The 26,479-nt window shown below is 37.8% G+C and overlaps 1 protein-coding gene across 10 annotated transcripts in view; it reads right to left on the bottom strand.

The window, feature by feature from the left end:
• Positions 1–26,479, bottom strand: part of PSIP1 (PC4 and SRSF1 interacting protein 1) — a 47,553-nt gene that overhangs the window by 9,853 nt on the left and 11,221 nt on the right. For all 10 annotated transcript variants that reach the window (XM_054502964.2, XM_063649498.1, XM_054502972.2 and 7 more), the window contains exons 4-9: positions 16,414–16,552; positions 13,279–13,383; positions 12,461–12,523; positions 5,996–6,092; positions 4,889–4,964; positions 424–652 (exon numbers count right to left, since the gene is read on the bottom strand). In XM_054502964.2, the coding sequence (XP_054358939.1) occupies positions 424–652; positions 4,889–4,964; positions 5,996–6,092; positions 12,461–12,523; positions 13,279–13,383; positions 16,414–16,552 (709 nt within the window). The remainder of the gene's footprint in view (positions 1–423; positions 653–4,888; positions 4,965–5,995; positions 6,093–12,460; positions 12,524–13,278; positions 13,384–16,413; positions 16,553–26,479) is intronic.

Below are 26,479 nucleotides of genomic sequence, written 5' to 3'. Positions count from 1 at the left end.
TTCCTCCAAAATATTAAAAGCTCTTAAACTAGGTAGATTAAGAAATACATAAATGGCCAGGTGTGGTGCCTGTAATCCCGGCACTTTGGGAGGCCAAGGTGGGAGGTTCACCTGAGATCAGGTGTTCAAGACCAGCCTGGCCAAGATTGCAAAACCTTGTCTCCACTAAAAATACAAAAATTAGTCGGTAGTGGTGGCACACGCCTGTACTTCCAGCTACTCAGGAGGCTAAGGCTGGAGAATTACTTGGATCCAGGAGGCAGAGGTTGCAGTGAGCCAAGATTGTGCCACTGCACTCCAGCCTAAGCAACACAGCGAGACTCCATCTCAAAAAAAAAAAAAAAAAAAAAAAAGAAAGAAGAAAAATATATATATATATAAACTAAGAATAGAACAGCCATTTTATATATGTAAACTTTATACCTTTTCACCTTCTTGATCATCTCCTTCTTCTTCAGAATCGGAGGTTGATGTAACCCCTGTTTTAGCTAAATTTTTCCTTTTTGATTCAACTTCTTTCTTCCCCTCTTTTTTGTCTGGCTCTTTTCTTGGCTTATCTTCTTCCTTCTGGCCCTCTTCATCTTTCTTAGGCTGCTTTTTAGGTTGTTTTTCCTCTTGCCCCTTTTTCTTACTTTTGTCCTCTTCAGTAATGCTATTTTAGAGTACATAACAATGTATATTTGTCATTCAACTATATTCTCCCAGTCAAGTGAACAGTATTTTAGATATCAGTAAGCTATAATTTTTAATTTAAAGGCAAATCTAAAACAACTTAAAGAGTGTCTTCACTATCCAGTCATAAAAGGAATTCTGTCACAGAACATCCTTTTGGTATAAATTAGAAGATATAAGATGGGCAGATCCCTGGCTCTTATGCAACTTAAATTCTACATATTTGTAAGAATAAATTATGTTTAAAAAGTAGACACACTGGGACAAATGGAATTGCGGAAGTGAAATCAAATACGGTCATTTTAGAACTCAAAGAAATATTCTTTGCAGGATAAAAAGGTCCCAACTTAAGCATATGATAAATATATAGCCAATTAAGCATGTTTTCAGACAGTGCTGTGCTGACTAGCACCTAAGTATTCCCATCACCACTGAATTTCACAGACACCACTAAAACGAGAAACTACATAAACTGCTCAATAATCCTAATTACTGCTGCATATTTATGCAAGTTGGTACTACAGAAATAGGCTCTAGGAGAATCAAATAATGCAAATACTAACCACGTAATTACTTTTATGGTTATATATATTCTTCTAAAGCAATTCTTTTATAAATAAATACTTCACTTGAAGCTGGAATAAGCTGTTTAAAAACTGTAACCTTTTAACTGTCCAAAGAATTTCATTGAGATTTTTGCAAATTATTCAATTAAATCAATGAATTTGAGAGCTCGAAGAGACTTCATATCATTCAGTTCAACCTCTTCCATTTGACAAATGAGAAAATGATGAGGCAAAAGGTCAAATAACAAGCCCAATATCTCAATTCCAAATCCATTAACCTCTTTCCAGACAAGTGATTCCCTGACCACTTAAGAACTATTAAGTTGGAAGAGAAGAAATTTACTTTTGCCCCTTTAGAAACTTTTTATTACATAATTATCATTGGGTATGCTTATTTTCTAATGGTCCTATGGTTTTCATCCTTTTAACTTCAGCCTCTCTGGGATTAAAACCATCCTTTACTTTTAATAAATGAAAGTAAAAGCATGCAAGTGAAACTATTTGCTTTCTTCAGGATTTCCACTGATGTAAATATTTTGATAATCAGTTTCCTAAAAATGGGACTAGAGTCCCATTTAAAAAGACATTTCTGTGTCTCTTAAACATACTGGCCAACTACTTCTCCCAAAATGTTACACCTGTATGGAAGGATATAGCTATTAAAAATACAAATACCATTTGACCCAGCAAATCTGCTTCTAACAATGTATCCTAACCAATATATTTGCATTATGTACAAAAGAATAGATGACAATGTTTTTAAAATCGTCTATCCATACATAGGATAGATCTTAAGAATTATAAAACATATAGTGGGATACCATGCAGCTGGTCTTTAAAAAGTGACTTTAGGGATTTATTTAAACAATTTATCCTAAGGTCATAAAAAAGATTATTTCAAGGTGTGAAATAATCTTTGTGCCAAAACAATTTGCATAAACATGATTATCACTGCTTGCTACCAATGAGTCTTTTCCCAGTGGTTCTTCCATGAAATACAGACTTGTGACAATTTCCCTTTTTAGTAGGTCAAGGGATATTAGCAAAGTTGTATTTGTAAATTTCTTAATCTTTTAATATATGTTAATATAAGCAAAGACTAATGCAAACACGACCCTAAGTACTTCAGTGGGCTTTAACAAACATTTCTGAGGATTATGAGTTGGTTTTTAGCTCTTCTGGGCTGTATTTTACTGTCAAAAATAGTGTCACATCAGTACCCGTGGCAAAGCAGCAGACGCTAAGAGATACAAGGTGTTCTAACGGTGAAGAGCAGAAGTTTAAAAAGAGCTTATACAGTTCTGCACTCCACTGAGTGTGTGCCCAGATACACAGCCAAGAGTAGTTACAGCTCACACTCAGCCTACGTACAGCATGAATAAGAAATAAACGCTGTAAAGGCTACTGCGATTTTAGGGTTGTCCATTGCCTCAGGAAAAAGATCACTAATAGAGAAACTGACACCAGGACCAAAAACCTAAAACATGTAGTCACTTGCTTTAGGGCTGGGAGACTGGAAACCCTAATACGTTATTATACAATGGGTAAAACTGTTGGACCGTAACAGAAATAAGAAAATATATTCAATGAACTTGTGGCTTTGGGTGAAGAAGTTTCAAAATAGAATACTGGTAGCGTGAAATGACTATCAAGATAAATTTGATAGTGTTCAAGAAAGAGATGTGTTCAAAAAAGATTAGCCTATTTTCAAGTAAAGATGTAGGACTTTCAAATTGGGTGATAGCCTGGGTCAAAGACCCAATAAAGGGTATAGCTGCAATCCTTAAGAATTAAAATTGGACTTCGTTAATCCTTCAGATAGACAAATGATTCCTGCGGGATGGTTTCTCACAAAAACCTATAAACTCAAAGTATCTGTTATTAAATATAAAAAGATGAGCATGTCTGAGAAAAGTCTTACCAATAATTGCATAGGAAGCTGACCAGAATTAAACATACATACAAAAGTATTACATTACCAAAAGTGACACCAGACTCCATCAAGAGAAAGTAAGTGAGATAAGGATAAGTTCCTAAAAAGGAACACTGGGCCCTCAGATCACTATGGTCCGAAAGCAGGCTGAGAAAGCTGCTCAGCTGATAAGGAGGGCAGTATTTTCCAATGACCTTTTCAGATGCAACAAAGGATGATACTGAAAAAGTAGAGAAGTTCCAGAGGAATCAGCCAAAAGCCATGAAGACAAACGGAGTGGGAAGCCTACTCCGGGGGGAAAACTGGGACCTAATTAGGGAACACTAATTATATCCAAAATAGAGGGATCTCCCAGTATTTTCCCAGCAGAATTTCAGATTTCCTAGGGAATAATGACTGCCAACTCACCTGTTAAGTATCCAATTTCTTAACTTCACTATAATAGTTAAAGTATGTTGTATTTTTCTGCCACTGTTTTTAAAAATTGACAGGTAAAAATTCTATGTGTTTATGGTGTGCAACACAATGTTTTGATGTATGTATACATTGTGGAATGGCTAAATCAAGCTATTTAACATACCACCTCACACACATATTTCTATTTTGTGGTGAGAACCCTTAAAGTCTACTCTCAGTAATTTTCAAGTATATAATATACTGTTATGTGCCACTATTTCTGAAAGTAAATACAGACGGGCAGTAAAACTCTTTAAACATATTTTGGTTGAAACCAATTCTCTAATAGTGTTCTACAATTAGAATTTTCTATAATCAGTTCATTCAAAACAATGTAAATCTATGCTTAATAGACATACCCCACTTAAGCCTTTCAAATCTTCAAACACAATAGCCATAAAAAGTTTTTCTCCCCCTTTGTCTAAACATACTCTCTATTCCTTCTGGCAAAGATTCCCCAAAAAAGCCAAAGTAAAAAGGATCCAAGTAGAAAAGGCAGCAAGGAAAAAATGCAAAAAACCAAAAAACACTCACAATTTCCCGGATAACTGAATAGTTATTCTGAAATGCTTTAAAAATAAATACAAAAATTATTTTAGCCCTATTTTTAAATAAAGCACCTATTCTGGAGGAGATAAAGATTTGTAGGCTAGGCACAGTGGCTCACGCCTATAAACCCAGCACTATGGAAGGATGAGGTGGGAGAATCGTTTGAGCCCAGGAGTTTGAGACCAGCCTGGGAAAGATGAGACCAGTCTCATCAAAAAAAGTTAGCCAGGTGTGGTGGCACATACCTGTGGTCCCAGCTACTTGGGAGGCTAAAGTGGGAAGAGGCTCCTTGAGCCCAGGAGTTTGAGGTTACAGTGTGCGATTGCACCACTGCACTCCAGCCTGGGCGACAGAGTGAAACCCCATCTTAAAAAAAAAAAAAAAAATTTGTGACATTACTTCAAATATATTCTAAAATTCCTGAAACATACCATCTTGCCCAATTTCTCTATTATATATTTTACGTTGTATTATCTAAGTATCTATATAAATTGATATACTGGAGTCTTAATTAATGAAATGATATATAGCCATTCCTTACCAATTTTTACTTTACAAAATTTTTCCAGTATTTCCTGTAATTTTAAGAAATATCAAAATAATAACAAACATCCTGTAAGAGAAAACTGATAAAAACGCAGAGATATGTGCTTGTTTAAAGTCAAATGTCTCATTTATTGCATAACTAATTATACATTAAAAATAAACTCACATGTCACTCTCTGAAGGACAGGGCTGTTTTACCATTTTGGGTCTGCCTCTTGGTTTTGGAATCTTGACTTCTGTAGCTAATATACACATGGAAAAAAAATCAGTAACTACTAGTTTCTATTTAAGATACAAATCTCAGATATAAATATCAGAAATGATACATACTATTTAAGAATATTAGTAGCTTATTACAGATACAATTATTGCTAAATTTAAAAAATACTACTTCCCCCACCATGGTTAAAATGAGCAACAAAAAAGTTTATAAAGAGGTCAACAGAGTTTAACCCTCAATTTGTCCTTACTATGACTGAGAGGGCTTAAAACATTTTTCACTATCGCTTCAACAGTAATGTCACAAAATTCAACTTCGGAATAGGAAACAGCACTTATATTTAATATTCATATACATATTATATTACTTATGCAGTTACATATCTTTGGAAGTTCATATCAAAATTCACTGAGTTTCCCTAGCACTATTAATTTTAACCACTGCAATATTAAACTCCAAACTATGTAAATAAAAATCTTTTTTCTTTTCTGGGTATTAATCATCTTACCCCCCATTTTCAGTAACAATCCTATTAAAAAGTAGAAAAAAAATTCACTCAATTTTGGTTTTGTTTTACGAAGATCTTTCCAAAATATTTCCAATTTGCCAAATTAAGAAAATACTTTTAATAGGCAATGCTGAAGAGAGCTGCAAACTGTAAAAATCAAAATCCCTATCAATAAAGAATGCAAAAATTTATTAATGACTTTAATCAAATGCTATTTCTCATTCTCTGATTATAACTCCATTTTGAACTCTTATGACTCTTAAGCGAAAGGTAAAATAAACCCATTATTCATGATAATTTTAACCTCACCACAGCCTCTCTTACCACTATTTAGGAAAAACATAACAGAGATAAAGCAAAGTTTATTTCAAATTTAAATACTTTGAAACAGAGCACAAATCATGTTTATCTCTTTTGAAATCTGTATGTTACACATAATCAATTGCCTATTTGCTTCATTCCAAAATACTTGAGGCAGCAACACTTTAAATGGACTGGAATATTAATCACAAGCCAAACAGATATTTAAACATCAGTAATCCTACCTGCAGGTCGTCCTCTTTTAGGACTCACTTTTAGATTAACAGATGCTGTTGCTGTTGTCACTACTCCTGCCTCCTCAGTTTCTACTTGTTTTTCTGCCTGAATTACAAAAATTTAATTAACTTATTTAGCAAATAGTAGGCACTCAAAGTTTAATTCAATGGCAAAAATATGCCAGTCTATGGTAACGCTGAGTTCAAGTGTAGATATAACCTCTATATGATCTTTGTTTTTTCAACAATCAACTCAAGAGTAACATCTTCAAACTTAGTTTATAACTCTAGTGAACAATTCTTAAAAAAATAATAATAACTTCTTAGAAATGAAGTCATTTGTAAAAATAAAGCTAACATTCTTGATACAATATGGAAAACAAAGTATGTGATTACACTGCAACTAACACAGTGCTATTTCTAATTCTTCCTTCATACAGACACATTTTATTTCTAAACTGAGACTGTTAGCTAACAGTTCTCCTTTAGGAGTTATTCTTCTTTCCCGTAAGAAGGGATTTACTACAACAGAGAGTAAGGAATCCCCTAACCATTTGCAAAGTCTAATGCCCTTTGATAATTGCTGATATGACTCTCCTGGAGAGAATGGCCCCAAATGAGAATCAGTATTATTGATTTAAGCATTAGCACGGAACAAAGGTTAAGAACACAAATTAGAAACAAAATGTAAACATGAGGCAGCAGTTGGTACTGATCATAACTGCAAAAGGAGGAAAGAGAAAGACCAAAGGAGGAGATGGGCTCCTTCCCCATCTCCCCCAACTATTTATAATTCAGCATTAACTGTATCACTAAAGATAAAAACAAGAAGGCATTCAAAAACATGCATAATCCAATCTCATTGATTAAAAAAATTAAAAATTGCCTTTTCATCAATGATTTGTAAACATAATGCCCAGTGTTGGTAAGCATGTGGAGAATCATTCATACATTGACTACCAATGATCAATAAGCTGGTATCAATAAACTGATACTTTATGAAAGCACATAATTATGAATGAGTATTGGCAATACAGAATGTGCAAATCTCTATATAGGGCTGGACACAGTGGCTCACTCTCAACACCCACATTCACCCACTCTCAATCCCAGCATTTTGGGAGGCCAAGATGAGTGGATCACTTGAGGTTAGAGGTTCGAGACCAGCCTGGCCAACATGATGAAACCCTTTCTCTACTAAAAACACAAAAAATTAGCCAGGTTTGTGGCGCACACCTGTAATCCCAGCTACATAGGAGACTGAGGCAGGAGAATTGCTGGAACTCAGGTGGCAGAGGTTGCAGTGAACCGAAATTCATGCCACTGCATTCCAGCCTGGGCGACAGAGCAAGACTGTCTCAAAAAACAAAACAAACAAAAAAAAACCTTTATATGGCAATTCCACTTCTACGAATGGATCCATTTCTTTATTAGTTTTTTAAACATTTCTTTTAATAACTAAAACATAATGAAGCATATTAAAAGTATTATTAAAACTCATCTAAGGTAACCCTTGAGTTGTTCTCAGAGAACACTGAAAATTCCTCCCCGAACATTATTAGCTCAGGTTTTATTTCTAGAATTTTAAGAACTTACAAAATTGCCCTGCCCCAATCCTGATTCAATAGCTCTGTGTCAGGGAACCAGGATTCTGTGTTTTTATAAAGCTCCCCAGGTAACAAAGCTTAAGAACTCCAGACTGAGAGCTCTTTTCCTACTGAGGAGTTAAGAGGGCATAATTTGTCTAAAATTCAGTTACAACTGATTAATTCTTTGCTGCAAAGAAGACTCTCTCCACTTACACTTTCTGCTTTAGGAAATAAAACACTGAATAAGAATTATAGGTAGAGCTGGGTGCAGTGGCCCATGCCTGTAATCCCACTCAGTGCTTTGGGAGGCTGGGGCTAGCAGATCACGAGGTCAGGAGTTCAAGACCAGCCTGGCCAACATGGTGAAACCCCATCTCTATTAAAAATACAAAAATAAGTCAGGCACCTGTAATCCCAGCTACTCAAGAGGCCAAGGCAGGAGAATCACTTGAACCCAGGAGGCAGAGATTGCAGTAAGCTGACATCCTGCTACCACACTCCAGCCTGGGCAACAGAGCAAGACCCCGTCTCAAAAAAAAAAAAAAAAACAAATAATTATAGGTAGAAGAGATGGTTTTTAAGGAGGTACCAATAAGTGTAACAAGTTCATCAATAATAATTAAAACTATATTAACACTAAGAGATCAGCCCTACTATGCACGTGTGTTCATGACTATTACAGCAAAATCATGCAAGTCAGAACCATTCCTCATGAAAATAAAATCAAAGAATAAGAAATACTTTATCTAAAGAAAGGACCAATGAAGTTATATGAAATATATATATTTAAAACTTTTTTTTTCCACTCTTAGGATATGCTTAAATATTTAAACATCTTAAATGCTAATATTTTAAACTACTGACTACAGATTTGTTTCTTCCATATTTTACTTGCTCTAAGACATCTAACCCTCATTTTCTCTTCATTTTTTACCCCTTTCTAGCTCTACCAGCTTCCTTGATCTTAACTAAAAACACGCCACCTCACACACACACAAAAACCTCATGGGATTACTATTCAAACGCATTCATAAGTCCTCCACATCCTTGTTTTGCTGTATCTGTCCCACAAATCCTCGAGAGAGGTTACCATACAATTCTACCTTCTCTGTTCTATTATTCCCAGCTGCTGAAGCCTGCTGGGAAAAAGAAAATGTACAAACATGCATTCATTTTATGCAATCTCAGTTGAGATCTCAAAGTCACTTCACCCTATCTGATCAGGCCTCCTCCTCCCATCAATAGCTGCATAAACACTCAATCTATTCTTCCTGACTTGTACCACATCCAAAGTCTTGCTTTGATGTGGATGGGGCAGAAGGGAGTAAGGGCTGTAGAAAGGAATTCCCTTAATTTCCTAGTGTCCCAAAAAATTTTCAGAGCCTCCTCCATCCCTCCCCTTCAGTGTTAAGAGACTGAAACATCCACCTCCTCCTTGTTAAGTCAGTTCCTTCAAATGTCCCCTCCATTCTCTCATCCAACACATATTTACATAAAATAATTTAAACTGACTCCACATCTTTGATCTTTCCTAATTTTGCAAAGAAAAAGTGTTTAGGCATTTACTGTCTTTTGTCATTTTAACACTTTCCCTTAGCCATGAAAATCCCTATTATGTTGCCACATTCTCCTTTCCTTCAAAGATTTAAAAAGCACAGTGTAACTTTACCATTAAACATTTATTCTCTAACCCCTTAATCTAGTTTCTGTCCTTACCATTCAACTAAATGGAGTTCACCTGAAAGTATCCTAGAGCAGCCTATTTGGCAAGTATCTTACTGGGACCCTCTCTAAATCAGGACATTACTGACCACTTCTTCATTCTGGACATTCTCCCTTCCCTTGTTTAGCTTGATATCCTCTTAGATTTTCTCTTGACAGTTCATTCTCAGCCATAATTTCACAGGGCAACCTTCCCCCCTCTCCATTATACTCCTTCAGGATTCTGGTTTCTGCATCCTCTCAATCAACAGTTCTCCTTTTGACCTCATCTATTATCCTATCTTCATGCCAGAGACTGCATCTGTAACTTACATCTTCTCCCTCTTTGGTGCCAGAACAATATATATATCTCTTCACTCTAATTCCCACAGGTGCTTCACCTTCCCCTTACTCATGGCTGTGATTCCAAACCAACATCCTCTGCACTGCCAATAACTAGTTATTCAAGTAAAGACCTTGGAGCCACCTTAGATTCTGGGTCCCTCCCCCACCCCCTTCACCATCCACTTCTCATCAACCATCAACTTAACCTCTTAAAGTGCTCTTAAATCCCATCTCGTCTACACCACTTAAAAAATCTGCTATAAGATCCTTGTCCTTCCAGTCTCATGCCAACTCCTTAGAAAGGCTTTTGTAGCCTAGTCTGTTGCCAACTAATTAACTCTCCATTTAAACCCTCTTATTTTAAATATTTATTTTTTGTCTCAAAATAAATGTAAGTTCAATGGAAATAAAGACCTTGTCTTCTTTACTGACTACTCAAATCCATGCCAAGTCCAGTAAAGTTAGTACTAAAATTCTGAATGAATTTTACAGTGAACTGGTCTCACTGCCCCAATCCAATCCCCATCGTTTACACTGCTTTAAAAAAATGATGCATTCTTTGGGAGGCCAAGGAAGGCGAATCACAAGGTCAGGAGTTCAAGACCTGGCTGACCAACAAAGTGAAATCCCATCTTTACTAAATATACAAAAAATTAGCTGGGTATGGTGGCGGATGCCTGTAATCCCAGCACTTTGGGAGGCAGAGGTGAGCAGATCACTTGAGGCCAGGAGTTTGAGACCAGCCTGGCCACCATGGTGAAACCCCATCTCTACTAAAAATACAAAAATTAGCCAGGCCTGGTGGTGCACGTCTGTAATCCCAGCTACTCCGGAGGCTGAGTGAGGCAGCAGAATCACTTGAACCCCGGAGGTGGAGGTTGCAGTGAGCTAAGATCATGCCACTGCACTCCAGTCTGGGTGACAGAATGAAACTCTGTGTCCAAAAAAAAAAACAAACACCAAATTTATATTAAAGAAAAAAAGAGGCATCAATTTGTGCACAGAGGCTCACATCTGCAATCCTAGTGCTTTGGGAGGATCACCAGAGGCTGGGAGTTTGAGATCAGCCTAGGCAACATAGCAAAACCCCATGTCTATCAAAAAAAAAAAAAAAAAAAAAAAAAAGGCCAGGCCCGGTGGCTCACACCTGTAATCCCAGAGCTTCAGGAGGCTGAGATGGGCACATCACCTGAGGTCAGGAGTTCGAGATAAGCCTGGCCAACATGGTGAAAGCCCGTCTCTACTAAAAATACAAAAATTAGCTAGGCATGGTGGCTCACGCCAGCACTTTGGGAGGCTGAGGCAGGTGGATCACTTGAGGCCAGGAGTTCAAGACCAGCCTAGCCAACATGGTAAAACCTCATCTCTACTAAAAATACAAAAAAATTAGGCGTCCATGGTGGTGTGCACCCGTAATCCCAGCTAATCGGGAGGCTGAGGCAGGAGAATCACGTGAACCTAGGAGGTGAAGGCTGCAGTGAGCCGAGATGGCGCCACTGCACTTCAGCTGGGGCAACAGTGTGAGGATCTGTCTCAAAAAAAAACAAAAACAAAAACAAAAACAAAACAAAAAAACACAAAAATACAAAACTTAGCTGGGCATGGTGGTGCATGCCTGTAATCCCAGCTACTTGGGAGGCCGAGGCAGGAGAATTGTTAGAACTCAGGAGGTGGAAGTTGCAGTGAGTCAAGATCGCACCACTTCACTCCAACCTGGACGACAAAGCGAGATCCGTCTCAAAAAAAAAAAAAAATTAGCCAGGTGTGGTGGTGCACTTCTACAGTCCCAGCTATTAGGGAGGGTAAGATGGGAAAATCCCTTGAGCCCACAAGTTTGAGGTTGCAGTGAGACATGATTGCACCAGTGCACTACTCTAGCCTATGTGACAACATGAGACCCCATCTCTTAAAAAAATTTTTTTAAAGGAGGTATCTAAAATTTAAAATAATTCAATCATTTCCCATCACTTCTGTGAATTCCAAGGTCTTTAGGACAACATCAGGTTTTTTTGGTACCCATTTCCCTCAAACTTCATGGTGTGTTAATAATGAAATACAATACTCAAGATGCTTGAAACAGAATTTCCTCTATGTGCTGTAGATGCTATTCAAATGGCTTCATGTGTCCTTCCCTGCTCCTTCATCTGCCTGACAAAATTCTGCCTGTATTTTAAAATCTTGTTATCACACCACCTCCAACCCATACTGCACAACAAATAAGCCACTGTAATTATTTATTTTCATAGTTTACCTCCTCATGAGATACTGAACTTTTGGTTTTCTTTGCATCTTTGGTATATAATAATTTGAGACATAAATAGGTCAGAAAAGGGTGTGAACAAAACTTCGTATATGGAAGGAAAATTTCATATTAATTAAAAGCCTACTATGTACCTAACCTTGCACTGTCACTCACACTCATTTCTCACAACAATGTTGTGAAGTAACAATAACAACAACATAATGGACAACACTTATACAGCACTTACTAGTGTTTAGGTATCAGGATTTAGCATAAACATTTTACATATGTTAAATCATTTAATCCTCCATAAACCTGGAGTATATATTTCTACCCATTTTAAAGAAAACTGAAGCAGTCATTAAAATGAATGAAAACCGGTGCATTTTATTTCCTTTACCACTCAAGTTATTTGAAGGGTGCTATATCACTAAGAAAGAAACAGGTAGTTTTGCCAAGTAAAACATAACCCATAAAAAATTAAAGGGTTTAGAATAAAAGCTGAAATTTAAAGTTTCATTATATCTACTCTCCCTCAACCCAACTAAAATAAAAATTCTTTTCAGATCCCTGTGGTTGGTAAGTCAGTGAAATTACCTTTCTCTTTCTCCCTCTTCTGGCAGCTTTTGGAGTAGTTATGTCAACTGCTTTAGTCACATCCTAAAGAAGAAAAAAAAAAACTGAATACTGAATAAATTATCCCAGGAATGAAAGAAACCTTCTTAAACTAAAAGTTACAAGCACGTTTAACTGAAAGCATTGGGGAAATTTGTTTTGCTCTGTAGAGTTCTGAAATTAAAAACATTGTGTCTCATTATAAAGTGAGAAAAATGCATTTCCACTGTCAGATCAAATATAAGTCATGCTTGCTAGTACGCCAGGAAGTCCGTCTTTTTAAATTTATAAAACTACTTTCTCTACACTAGAATTCTGAATTTTAGGGGTGGATAAATTTGAATTGTGAATTTTAAAGGGTGGCTGGGACATTGAAGATCATCTAATAACCATTTCATTAGGCCTGGAAGGGCTAAATGAGTAATCTTTACACACCGATCATATACAGTTGGACATCGACCTAGGTTTTAAAAAATTTAGTCTAATGCTTTTTCCAGTACATCCATCCCACAACACTTCTCTTTAAAAAAAATCCTTAACACTACCGCACCCTATAGTTGGACTTCATGTTTTACATATAAAAATAACTTCAAATAATAACATGTATGCATCTTAAAGATGCATAAATTGTTTAACAATACTGCATTTCATATTTACACAAGGAAATAAGCCTTAAATATTTTCTAATTCACTTTTCAAGTACTTTAAAAATTACTTACTAATTAATCATGGCCAACTCATTTCATTATTTCTTCCTTGAAACAAAATGGGTTTAAAATGTTAAGAGAAATAGAACACACCTCATTGCTGGCTTTTTCTTCATGGTCGGTATCTTCCTTTGAAACACTAGTTTCCTTTTCTTCAACTTCAACATCAGATGATGCATTTGATTGTTTAGTTGCTGCCTGTGTGCAATCAACTCTATTAATTTCACAAAATAAGTTTTTACCCCAATAATATATACAATTCTTTATTTTTATTTTTATTTTTTTTAAGAGACAGGGTCTCACTCTATCATCCAGGCTGGAGGCAGTGGTGCAATTATGGTTCATTGAAGCCTCAATTCCTTGGCTCAAGGCATCCTCCCTCCTCAGCCTGAGCCCAGGAGGTCAAGGCTGTAGTGAACCATGATTGCACCACTGTACCCCTGGGCAACGCAGTCTCAAAAAATAAAAATAAAAAAAAACTCCAAGACTATATGGTGACAAGGCTTGACAATTTGGAGGATGAAAAAGACCATAAAGGTGCAATCACAGGACAAATTACAAAACGTAGTTGGGCACTGTGGCTCACACCTGTAATCCCAGCACTTTGGGAGGTTGAGGCAGGCAGATCGCTTGAGGTCCGGCATTCAAGACCAGCCTGGCCAATATGGTGAAACCCCATCTCTACCAAAAATACAAAAATTAGCCAGGCATGGTGGCACGCGCCTGTAATCCCAGCTACTCGGGAGGCTGAGGCACGAGTATAGCTTAAACCCAGGAGGCAGAGGTTGCAGCGAGCCAAGATCAAAACTGCACCACTGCACTCCAACCTGGGCGACAGAGCAAGACTCTGTCTCCAAAAAAACAACAACAAAAAAGAAATTACAAGACGTTAAGTTTCAGAAAACAATCAATTCTGTCTCTTTAGACAGATGTCTTCCCATTACACAGTCAAGGCAATAATGATTAGAAACCATGTAGCCATTCAACAAATATTTAGTGATTAGCTATTCTTCTCACACATGTACATGCTGGGCACACAGGACATAAACCTTTGTTCACAGAGGCAACATAATATTCTGTAGCAGGTATAGACAAGTACAGAAACAATTATGATATGGTTCAATGAAACCATTAACAAGTAAGTACTGGGAAGTAATGAAGTCACTTATGATCATTTAATGTGGCCTTGCAGCATCAATGAAAGATTTATATGTTCCAGATAGAACAGTATCTAAAAAGTTCTCCTAGGTAAGAAAAAGCATGGCACATGTGAAGAAATGAAATTTATCAGTTTAAGAGTAAAAAGCTAGGCCAGGCACAGTGACTCATGCCTGTAATCCCAGCACTTTGGGAGGCTGAGGTGGGCGGATCATAAGGTCAGGAGTTCAAGACTGGCCTGGCCAAGATGGTGAAACCCTGTCTCTACTAAAAATACAAAAATTACCCAGGCACGGTGGCAGGCACACGTAATCCCAGCTACTCAGGAAGCTGAGGCAGGAGAATTGCTTGACCTGGGGGGCAGAGGCTTCAGTGAGCCAAGATCGCGCCACTGCACTCCAGCCCGGGCGACAGAGTGAGACTCCGTCTCAAAAAAAAAAAAAAAAGAGTAAAAAGCTGCAGAATTTCCACTTTGTTGCTACCTCCCTTCTTTAGGTTTACTCGTGCTCTTCCCAGTTTTTGGACCTCAGGTCTCAAACAGAGGACGTTTATTGATGAATGAGAAACTGTCCCAATTATCTTCATAAAGACCTCCTCTCATAGCTCTCTGATCCTATTATAAAGCCATCTATTTTAAATTGTAAGAGTTCTGGAACATTCATTTGGGAATATACGCAACAATTCAAGAGTGCAATCGACAATATAAAAAATTTTTCTAAGCCTATAATCCCAGCACTTTGGGAAGCCGAGGTGGGCAGATTACAAGGTCAGGAGATCGAGACCATCCTGGCTAACAAGGTGAAACCCCGTCTCTACTAAAATACAAAACATTAGGCTGGGCACAGTGGCTCAGGCCTGTAATCCCAACACTTTGGGAGGCCGAGGCAGGCGGATCACAAGGTCAGGAGATCGAGACCATCCTGGCTAACACGGTGAAACCCTGTCTCTACTAAAAATACAAAAAATTAGCCGGGCGTGGTGGCGGGTGCCTGTAGTCCCAGCTACTCGGAAGGCTGAGGCAGGAGAATGGTGTGAATCCAGGAGGCGGAGCTTACAGTGAGCCAAGATGGCGCCACTGCGCTCCAGCCTGGGCGACAGAGCGAGACTCCTCTCAAAAAAAATAAAAAAATTTTTTTCTAAATCACATCAATACCAACACAAAGGAGAAGTAAGAGAACCAGTGTTTTCTGTAGGATAAAAACAATACAAATTGGATAAAGGCAAACCACTCCATGAAAATTTAGTATCACAAATAAATTAATAAAAGCTCTGGACCCATGGGAAAAACCACAGAAAAGAAGGTATAAGGTGGCTGCTGACACCAATAAATATAATTTGCATAGTGCTGTAAGTACATTTGTCACATACTAATTTAACTCATGAGGTTCATATTCTAATACAATTCAATGGATTTAGAAATTAAAGGCTGGGCGCAGTGGCTCACATCTGTAATCCCAGCACTTTGGGAGGCTGAGGCGGGTGGATCACCTGAAGTCAGGAGTTTGAGAGTAGTCTGGCCAACATGACAAAACCCTGTCTCTAGTAAAAATACAACAAGTTAGCCAGGCATGGTGGCGGGCACCTGTAACCCAGCTACTTGGGAGGCTGAGGCAGGACAATCACTTGAACCCAGGAGGCAAGTTGCAGTGAGCCAAGATTGCACCATTGCACTCCAGCCTGGACAACAAGAGCGAAACTCCACCTCAAAAAAAAAAAAAATTTTTTTTAATTAATTAAAGAGAATAAGAAAACTTAGGCACACACCACGTACGTTGCAAAACCTAAATTTAGAACAGTACATACAGCTTTAAATTCAATGATGTATTAAATCCTCTATCAGGAGTTAAATAACTGAATAGTTCCCAGTTTCTTGAGATCTGTTTAACTACACAAAATAATGATTTCGTCAATTCATTTTGATATAAAATGTCCAAGGTTCAACCTCACAAACAAGAACACAAGCTAGTATGAAATTCCCAAGGCTTTTAGTATTTATTTTCCTACAGCTAGGATAGTGATTATTCCCCAGGATTAAATAAGTAATACCAAATTTTATGTAATATGACTTACCTGTTGACTTGAAAATTTCACTTTTGGATTGTTATCTATCTCCCATAAACCTTCATTAAAACCTTTTCTTTTATTTGGCTTGCCATACTTTTCCTTATTTTCTGAGTAAGGAAATATATCCTTTGGTCCTAAAAAAGCACTAAAAAAGAAGTGGGGAGGATGTGAGTGCAAAGCAAGCTCAAATATATAATTTATTAAATAAGACACCCTATTAGGCAATTATGAAAAATACATAACCTAAACTGCATTAGAAATCTTATATAAGTTAAAGGGCAATTAATAATTCCAAATACTTTTATTAAATTCAGTAACAAGCTACTATTTAAATCCATAATCCTATTAAGTAAAACCACAAACGTTGCACAATGTGAATGTACTTAACACTGCTGAACTATACACTTAAAAATGGTTACATCGCCAGGCGCGGTGCCTTACGCCTATAATCCCACCACTTTGGGAAGCTGAGGCGGGTGGATCACCTGAGGTCAGGAGTTTGAGACCAGCCTGGCCAAGATGGTGAAACCCCATCTCTACTAAAAATACAAAAATTAGCCGGGCGTGGTGGCATGCGACTGTAGTCCCAGCTACTTGGGAGGCTGAGGCAGGAGAATCGCTTGAACCCGGGAGGCGGAGGTTGCAGTGAGCTGAGATCGCGCCACTGCACTCCAGCCTGGGCGACAGAGTAAGACTGTCTCAAAAAAAAAAAAAAAAAGGTTAATTCAATAAATTTGGGTTTTTTTTAAACTACAAACTTTGACACATTAGCATTAATCAATACATTTAACTGCACCCCAAATATAGTTTCACTTCAAAATAACTTCGGGTATTATACAACTCACAAAACTATCGTGTTTTTAAAATAATCAATGAGTATGTTAAGAATTTTATTTTACTCAATGAGGGAATCAGACATGTTATAACCCATTCATTCATATATGTACAATCAATTCTTGCTATCTGTGGTAGTAATGTTCTATAAAGTCACTGTGAAAACTGAATTAGCAAATACTCAACCACTGCTCCTAGGAGAAATACAGGGTTAGGTTCCTGTAATCACAAGGTTTTCATGAACCAATCAATACATAAATTCATTTTATGTGTGTTTGTTTAAAGACACCTTATTTAATACAGACTGCTGACTCATTAACACTGAACTCATAGCCAACAGCGTATGTAACATGCGCTTTCTCTATAAAGCACATTATAACCTTCTCGCACTTACCAACACTAAAGAACACTTCAGCATTATGCTTGGGGGCTAGTTTAAATAGCAAAATGACCAACAAAAGCACAAAAATGCATGGGAATAAACAGACTGCAAAAAAAGATACTTGCTTACAGTATGAGTGCTGGAAAAAGAAGGCAAGCATTCCCTTGTACAACCTCAGCTAAGAATGTGTTCTATCAGGAGACTCAAATGTTTCTGCTACTCAGTGCATGTTTGTGAATGACCTGTACAACAAGTACTACTGATCTGGACTTACAAATAAATTTTGGTGAGTAGGTACATTTGCAAATATGGAATCCACAAATAACAAGGCTCAACTGTTTACATATGTGTGTACATATATACACAGATAGTTCTTAATTTACTAGGAGGTATGTCCCAATAAGCCCACTGTAAATCTAAAATATCTGAAGTCGGAAATCCATTTAAATACCATGAAAAACCCACTCTAAAGTCAAAAAATCTAAGTTGAACTATTGTAGGTGTGTTAGTCCATTCTCACGCTGCTATGAAGAAATACCAGAGACTGGGTGATCTATAAAGAAAAGAAGTTTAATTGACTCACAGTTCCACACGGCTGGGGAGGCCCCAAGAAATTTACAATCATGGCAGAAGGCACCTCTTCACAGGGCCACAGGACAGAATGCATGCAAGCAGGGAAAATGCCAGAAACCATCAGATCTCATGAAACTCACTATCACAAGAACAGCATAGGGGAAACCGCCTCCATCATTCAATTACCTCCACCTGGTTCCACCCTTAACACATGGGGATTATTAGAATTCAAGGTGAGATTTGCAAGGGGACACAGAGCCAAACCATATCATTCTGGCCCACCCCCTCTCTCAAATCTCATGTCCTCACATTTCAAAACACAACCATGCCCTTCCAACAGTCCCCGTCCCCCAAAGTCTTAACTCATTCCAGCATTAACCCAAAAGTCCAAGTCCAAAGTCTCATCTGAGACAACGCAAGTCTCTTCCACCTAGGAGCCTGTAAAATCAAAAGCAAGTTAAGTTACTTCCTAGATACAATGGGGGGACAGGCATTGGCTAAATACACCCATCCCAAATGGGAGAAACTGGCTAAAACAAAGGGGCTACAGGCCCCATGCAAGTCCAAAATCTAATAGGGGCAGTCAAGTTCCAAAACAATCTTCTTTGACTCCATGTCTCACATTCAGATCACGCAAATGCAAGAGGTGGGCTTCTACAGCCTTAAAAAGCTCTGCCCCTATGGTTTTGTATGGTACACACCCCGCCTTAGGCTGGTGTTGAATGTCTGCAGCTTTTCCAGGTGCATGGTGCAAGCTGTCTGTGGATCTACCATTCTGGGGTCTGGAGGATGGTGGCCTTCTTCTCACAGCCAGTGCCCCAGTGGGGACTCAGTGTCGGGGATCCAACCCCACATGTCCCTTCCACACAGTCCTAGCACAGGTTCTCCATGAAGTCTTCGTCCCTGCAGCAGACTTCTACCTGGACATCCAGGCATTTCCACGTCTTCTGAAATCTAGGCAGAGTTTCCCAAACCTCAATTCTTGTCTTCTGCACATCCGCAGACCCAACACCATGTGGAAGCTGCCAAGACTTGGGGCTTGCACCCTCTGAAACAACAGCTTCAGCTATACCTTGGTCCCTTTTAGCCAAGACTGGAGCAGCTGGGACACAGGGCACCAAGTCCCAAGGCTGCACGCAGCAGGGGAGGCCCTGGACCCAGCCCAGGAAACCATTTTTCCCTCCTAGACCTCTGGTCCTATGATGAGAGGGGCTGCCAGGAAGGTCTCTGGTATGCCTTGGAGGTGTTTTCCCCCATTGTCTTGGTGATTAGCGTTTGGCAGCCAGCTTCAATTTCTCCCTAGAAAATGGGTTTTTCTTTTCTACTGCATCATCGGGCTGCAAATTTTCCTTTTATGCTCTGTCACTTCCTAAATGCCTTGCTGCTTAGAAATTTCTTCTGCCAGATACCCTAAATCATCTCTCTCAAGTTCAGAGTTCCAAAGATCTCTAGGGCAGGGGCAAAAAGCCACCAGTCTCTCTGCTAAAGCAGAGCAAGAGTGATCTTTACTCCAGTTCCCAACATGTTCCTCATCTCCATCTGAGACCACCTCAGCCTGGAGTTCATTGTCCATATCATTATCAGCATTTGAGTCAAAGCCATTCAACAAGTCTCTAGAAGTTCTCAACTTTCCCACATTTTCCTGTCTTCTTGTGAGCCCTCCCAACTGTTCCAACCTCTTCCTGTTACCCAGTTCCAAAGTCACTTCCACATTTTCAGGTATCTTTACAGCATCACCCCACTTTCTGGTACCAATTTACCATATTAGTCAGTTCTCGCACTGCTATGAGGAAATACCCAAGACTGGATAGTTTATAAAGAAAAGAGGTTTAATTGATTCAAAGTTCCGCATGGCTGGGGAGGCCTCAGGAAACTTACAATCATGGCAGAAGGTAACTCTTCACAGAGACGCAGGAGAGGGAATGAGTGCAAGCAGGGGAAATGCCAGACACTTATGAAACCATCAGATCTCATGAGACTCACTATCACCAGAACAGCATTTGGGAAAATGCCCCAATCATTCAATTACCTCTACCTGGTCCTGCCCTTGACATGTGGGGATTATTACAATTCAAGGTGCAATTTGGGTGGGGACACAGAGCCAAACCGTATCAGTAGGTCAGGGACCATCTGTACATATATATTTAGATACATTATCCAGGACGGACCCTGTACATCTCCTCCCCACATCAGTGAGTCACATAAGTCTGTCAGTTCTATAAAGCTAGACATAAGTATGTTGATAATTTTACTATGACAGCTGATATACATATACTTCCCAAAGCAACAGGAAAATGGAACTGATACTTATTTCCTCTAAAATGTACTAAATTTTAAATTACTATCATTAGATATATATCACAAATTCCTGATCTGCTAAAATTCTTTAAGAATTAGGGAACTAATGAGTACAGTTAACATTCTAGTTAGAATTTTAAAAAGGCTCTAAAATAAAAATTTCAATTAAAAGACTTAAGAGTTCTATTTAAATATGGCTGGGTGTGGTGGCTCATTCCTATAATCCCCGCACTTGGGAGGCCTAGCTGGGCAGATCACCTGAGGTCAGGGGTTTGAAACCAGCCTGGCCAATGTGGTGAAACACCGTCTCTACTAAAAATACAAAATTAGCCGGGCGTGGTGGCACACGCCTGTAATCCCAGCTACTTGGGAGGCTGAGGCAGGAGAATCACTTGAACCCGGGAGGCGGAGGTTGTGGTGAGCCAAGATCACACCATTGCACTCCAGCCTGGGCAACAAGAGCGAAACTGCATCTCAAAATAAAATAAAATAAAATAAATATATATATATATACACATACACACACACACACACATATATATATATAAAATCAGGGTATATAAAAGTCAGCTTTATTATTTAAATTCTGTAACATTCACTGTATCCATGTATTTTAACTGCACATCCCATTTTCAAAGTAATATTATTATGCTAGGATTAAGGCAAACCAATAATTTACCAAATTTACTTTGGAGTTAAACTGAAATCATCTCATTCCATCAAAAACTGAAGATTTTACTAGACATCATTAATTCCTGTCCATAATCTCAAATTAGAAAAATTAACACATTTAGCTATTAACAGTACAACATTCCTCTTATGTAACAGGTTTCAAATTCCAAGTAAATGACTTGAGTTAAACCTCCATGAAAACGTATTTCTGGTCAGAACAAACCCAATTCAACACAAATTCTCCCTCCTGAAAAACCAGAAAAACAACAGTAAAGAGATTATTTTAAAAGTATAAACTCTTAAAGCCAAACAAGACAAAAATAAAATTTGGAAGCTAAAAAGACGACTAAAGAAGTTGAATCTTAAGCACCCTCATTTACAAGTTAAAATCCCCAAAGGGCTCAAAATTGGGGTCACCAGGAACTTCAGGAGTAGGAAAAGACCTCAAAAATAATTACAGGAAAATGTTTTAAAACCTCAAATGTGTATTTTTTTTTAAAGGTATGGCTCCAAGTCTAAAAGCCACTGAAGACTGATCTACCAAAAAGTTAGTGTATAAAAGCTAGAGTTAAATTTTTTTACATGAATCATTTTTCTTAACCTCAAAAAAAGCAGTTCTTAAAAATGACCATGCAAGGCAATCTTAATAATCAATGGGAGAAGTTACGATTGTTCTGTGACCTTTAAAAATTGTCAGAACATTAAGCAGTCTATTACTGACGGTTATGTAAATGCATAAGGAAATAAAATAGTAAAACCAATACCAACTTAGTATGCTGTAACTTAAAACATTAGGAACATTGAGATTAAAGTGTATCATTTCTTTGTACAAAAAATAAATCTATCAAGAATAGTTTGAACAGTGCTTGCCTTCTAGTGATATTTATTACGATATGGAATGAGTCTATCTACCATGCCTTGGCAAACTGTCATACTCCTTTTTAAGTTTGGATCACATTCCAATATTTTATCCTTCATGCTTTCAATGATGTGAAATATCCTCATTGTTTTTTGTTGGTATCACTTCTATTAATAAGATATCTTCATATTTTCCATTACAACTACCTTTTTCATTTATGTTGATAAGCTTGCCTTCACTAAGTTTCTCTGGCTGGACAATTAGTGTCTCTCCAACTGCAAACCATCTATATTCACAAGGTAAGCTATTTATTCTATTATTCCATTTATATTAAATTCAAATTTCCCATCTAGCATTATGATTTTTGCTGCACTATCATCTTTGTTGACCAATTTCCTCGTTTATTTTGGTAAACTGTCACATGGGGGACATCATTAGGAGACAGAGGCCAACTATACATCCCACTATGCATGATTTTGAGAAACCAATGCATGGTGACCAATCACCAAGAAGCTTTGAAAGTGACATTATATGCACCTGTAATTTACATCTTAACTTGTGGGTTGAAAAGACTAGCAGCAAATTTTGTAGTTTATGCAATTAGTTAATATGGCAGGGTAGGTGAAATTTTAACCATGTTGTTAGTGGACTGTTACTTAGCTAAGTCATGGCAATTGAAATTTGTGCCTACAGAAACTATGTAAAGCTAAGGACTGCCTATATATACCCTTCTCTCTTCAAGCTTTGAGTTTAAATTCCACTTTTAACAGGCAGCAGTATTGCCATTCCTGCTTTCTTTGTGACACTGTATCATTACTTCGTCTTGTTTGAGCTTTGTCTCACAAAATAAGACATAGCAAAGTGGTTTATTAAAACAGAAAGTCTTAACAGAACTATATTCATTCATAAAATTAATGTTTACATTTAGTTTTATTCACACCACCTCATTTTACATGTACCTTTTCATTACAATTGGTTTTTATTCTTAACTTTGCTAAGTAGGTTTTTTAAAAGATTCACCCCTTGCTCCTACTCCCAGATTCAGATTTACAAGTTGTACCTTTCATTATTAACCATAATGGTTCAACTGATGTCATACATAAATTCACATATCTTAATATACTAGAAATTAAATAACTATGTACTTCCAACTGAAAAGACTTTTACAAATGTAAATTCATGTTAAGTACAGAAGATTTTTAAATTCGCACACATTTTTTTTTAGTTCACATAATTCAACATCATTAAGTTATCCAGGAAATGTAAATCAAAAATCACAAGATACTACCCTCACTCCCACTCAGACGTCCAAAAAATGACAAATAATAACAAGTGTTGGCAAGGATGTGGAGAAACTGCAACCTTCATACAATTGCTGGTGGGAATGTTAAACGGTGCAGCTGATTTGGAAAGTCTGAGAGTTTTCTCAAAACATTAAACATGAAGTTACATCTGACCCAGGAATTTTCTCCTAGAGAAATGAAAACTTATGTTCACAAAAAAACTTGGACACAAATGTTCACAGCATTATTCATGAAAGCCAAAAGTAAAAATAACTCAAATGTCTATCAAGTGATGAATAAATACAATATGGTAAATCAATATAATGGAATATTTGATAATAAAAAGTAATAATGTACTATCACATCCAGGCTAGAGCACAGATGAACCTTGAAAAACATCATCCTAAGTGAGAAAAGCCAGCCACTGAGGACCACACATTCTATGATTCCATTTTTTTTTTTTTTTTTTTTTGAGACAGAGTCTAGCTCGGTCACTCAGGCTGGAGTGCAATGACGCTATCTTGGCTCACTGCAACAACCTCTGCTTCCCAACTTCAAGCAATTCTCCTGCCTTAGCCTCCCAAGTAGCTGGAATTACAGGCATGTGCAACCACGCCTGGCTACTTTTTACATTTTTAGTAGAGATGGGGTTTCACCATGTTGTCCAGGCTGGTCTCGAACTCCTGACCTCGTGATCCACCCGCCTCAGCCTCCCAAAGTGCTGGGATTACAGGCGTGAGCCACCGCGCCTGGCTGATTCCATTTATATGAAGTGCCCAGAATAGGAAGAAAGTAGGTTAGTTGCCACCTAGGCCAAGGTGGGAAAGAAGATTGGGTAGAAATGGAAAGTAAATGCTAATGAATACATGGTTTCTTTTTGGAGAAATGAATTATATTTTAATAAAGCTATTAAAATTCTTTGACAATAACATATCCTATCAAAGAAAACTAATCCATAATTTCACCAACTAAATCTACTCTTTTCAGCCCACTTATTTGTATATATACAACTATGGAATTTCAATGTATATGATACAAACTTACTCAAAAGTAGACCTCTTCAAATTAAAATGAGTATCTTTTTATGTCAACAATTACTTAACACCTACACAGTATTTCACTGAATAGCTAAACCTATTGTTGGGCCATTTTCCATATCAAATTTTATATTATAAAATCACACTGCTGTAATAAACATATTGCTCAATCTCTGCACCTATCTTCACAATAAATTCTAAGAATAAGTAGGTCAAGCTGGGAATGGTGGCTCACATTTGTAACCCCAGCCCCAGCACTTTGGGAGGCCAAGGCGGGCGTATCACCTGAGGTCAGGAGTTCGAGACCAGCCTGGCCAACACGGCAAAACCTCATCTCTACTAAAAATACAAAAATTAGCCAGCCGTGGTGGCGTGCACCTGTAATCCCAGCCACTAGGAAGGCTGAAATAGAGAATCGCCTGAATTTGGGAGGCGGAGATTGCAGTGAGCCAAGATCGTGCCACTGCATTCCAGCCTGGGTGACAGAGTGAGGCTCCGTTTCAAAACAAAAAAAAAACAAAGAGTAAGATATGCTCAAGACTGATGAATTCTTAATGAGACTCAAAAATGACAGTAGATGGAAAAAAAAAAAATCTTCCTTGGGCACGCAGTCTTACAGGTTTACAGGTTTGGTGAACAGGGACCAGATTAGTTTTTCGACGGACATCACTATACTACTTCCCAAGGGTACAACCTTACGCAGCTGTGGTTTTGATTCATTCTTCAAGGCATTCCACTTTAAAATTACATATATAAAAAATCCTTAATATGCTAAGTAAATGCAGGATATAATTATACATAATATCAAATACCAAAAAATTGTAAAAGTCAGTCTGAAATACATCAAAATGTTAACAGTAGGTCTGATTCATTCTTCAAGGCATTCCACTTTAAAACAACATACCAAATGCTTAATACACACACATATGCACACAAAAGCAGGGCATAACTATATACGACAGAAGCTCCTTTAAAAATTGCATAGACAAGTTTGAAAAAAATACATCAAAATATTACCAGGTTTAGGGGTTATTTCTAAAAAACAGGAGTAAAAAGGATTTGTTTCCTTTTATATTGTTTTTAAAAATTTTAACAAGAAAAGATACACATTCAAGGTAACTTACCCACCAAATTCCAGAGCTGAAAGGAAACTGAGGGATCACCAAAAACCTCATTTTAAAGATTAGAAAATTGAAATTCAAAAAGACTGACTCAGGCAAGGTCACCTACCTATTAAAACAGCAGAGTCTCAACTTGCAGTGTTCCTTAAAGAGGTTTTGGACTTTCCTTTAACCACTGTAATACAGTCTTTGAAACATCTCCTAATAAAATATTCATTCTATTTCTCTATATGTACGAACTCAGACCTCAAATACCAATGTCAAAGCTTATAAGAGTCAAGACTGATGTAAAACATTCTAAGAAAACAGGAAATCATTAACTGACTTCAATACTAGTTTTATAATACTGAGGCAGCTCAAATCCTACAATGTGTTTCTTACATGGCACACACTTTGAAGCCCTAAGTGCGTACATGTGCATTCCAATTTTCCTAATGGTATATAAACAAAGACAAGCAGTTATCTCTCTTAATTCACTTTTTGTGAATAATATGAATACCCACAAGAACACACACAAAAATTCAGTTGTTACACAACTAGAACTCTTAAAAGAAACAAGTCACAGGCCAGGCACGGTGGCTCATGTCTGTAATCCCAGCACTTTGGGAGGCTAAGGTGGGAGGATCATTTGAACCCAGGAGTTCAAGACCAGCCTGGCCAACATGGTGAAACCCCGTTTCTACTGAAAATACAAAAATTAGCTGGGCTTGGGGGCGCGTCCCTGTAATCCCAGCTACTCAGGAGGCTGAGGCAGGAGAATCGCTTGAACCCGGGAGGCAGAGGTTGCAGTGAGCCAAGATCACGCCACTGCACTCCAGCCTAGACGACAGAGCGAGAGACCCTGTCTCAAAAAAAAAAAGTCACATACACAAAACAGGAAATCAGAGCCAAATATATGAAGCTCAAAACTCATTTAAGTGTTGCCAAGTAATATTGCTAAACAGAAAAATTTCATTTTTAACAACATATTCATTCTAACTTGCTTCGTCAATTCTACATTACTAAATCACAAA

The sequence above is a fragment of the Pongo pygmaeus genome, chromosome 13 (assembly GCF_028885625.2).
Source record: "Pongo pygmaeus isolate AG05252 chromosome 13, NHGRI_mPonPyg2-v2.0_pri, whole genome shotgun sequence".
Classification (NCBI taxonomy): domain Eukaryota; kingdom Metazoa; phylum Chordata; class Mammalia; order Primates; family Hominidae; genus Pongo; species Pongo pygmaeus.
This window is presented reverse-complemented; position numbering and strand designations above follow the sequence as displayed.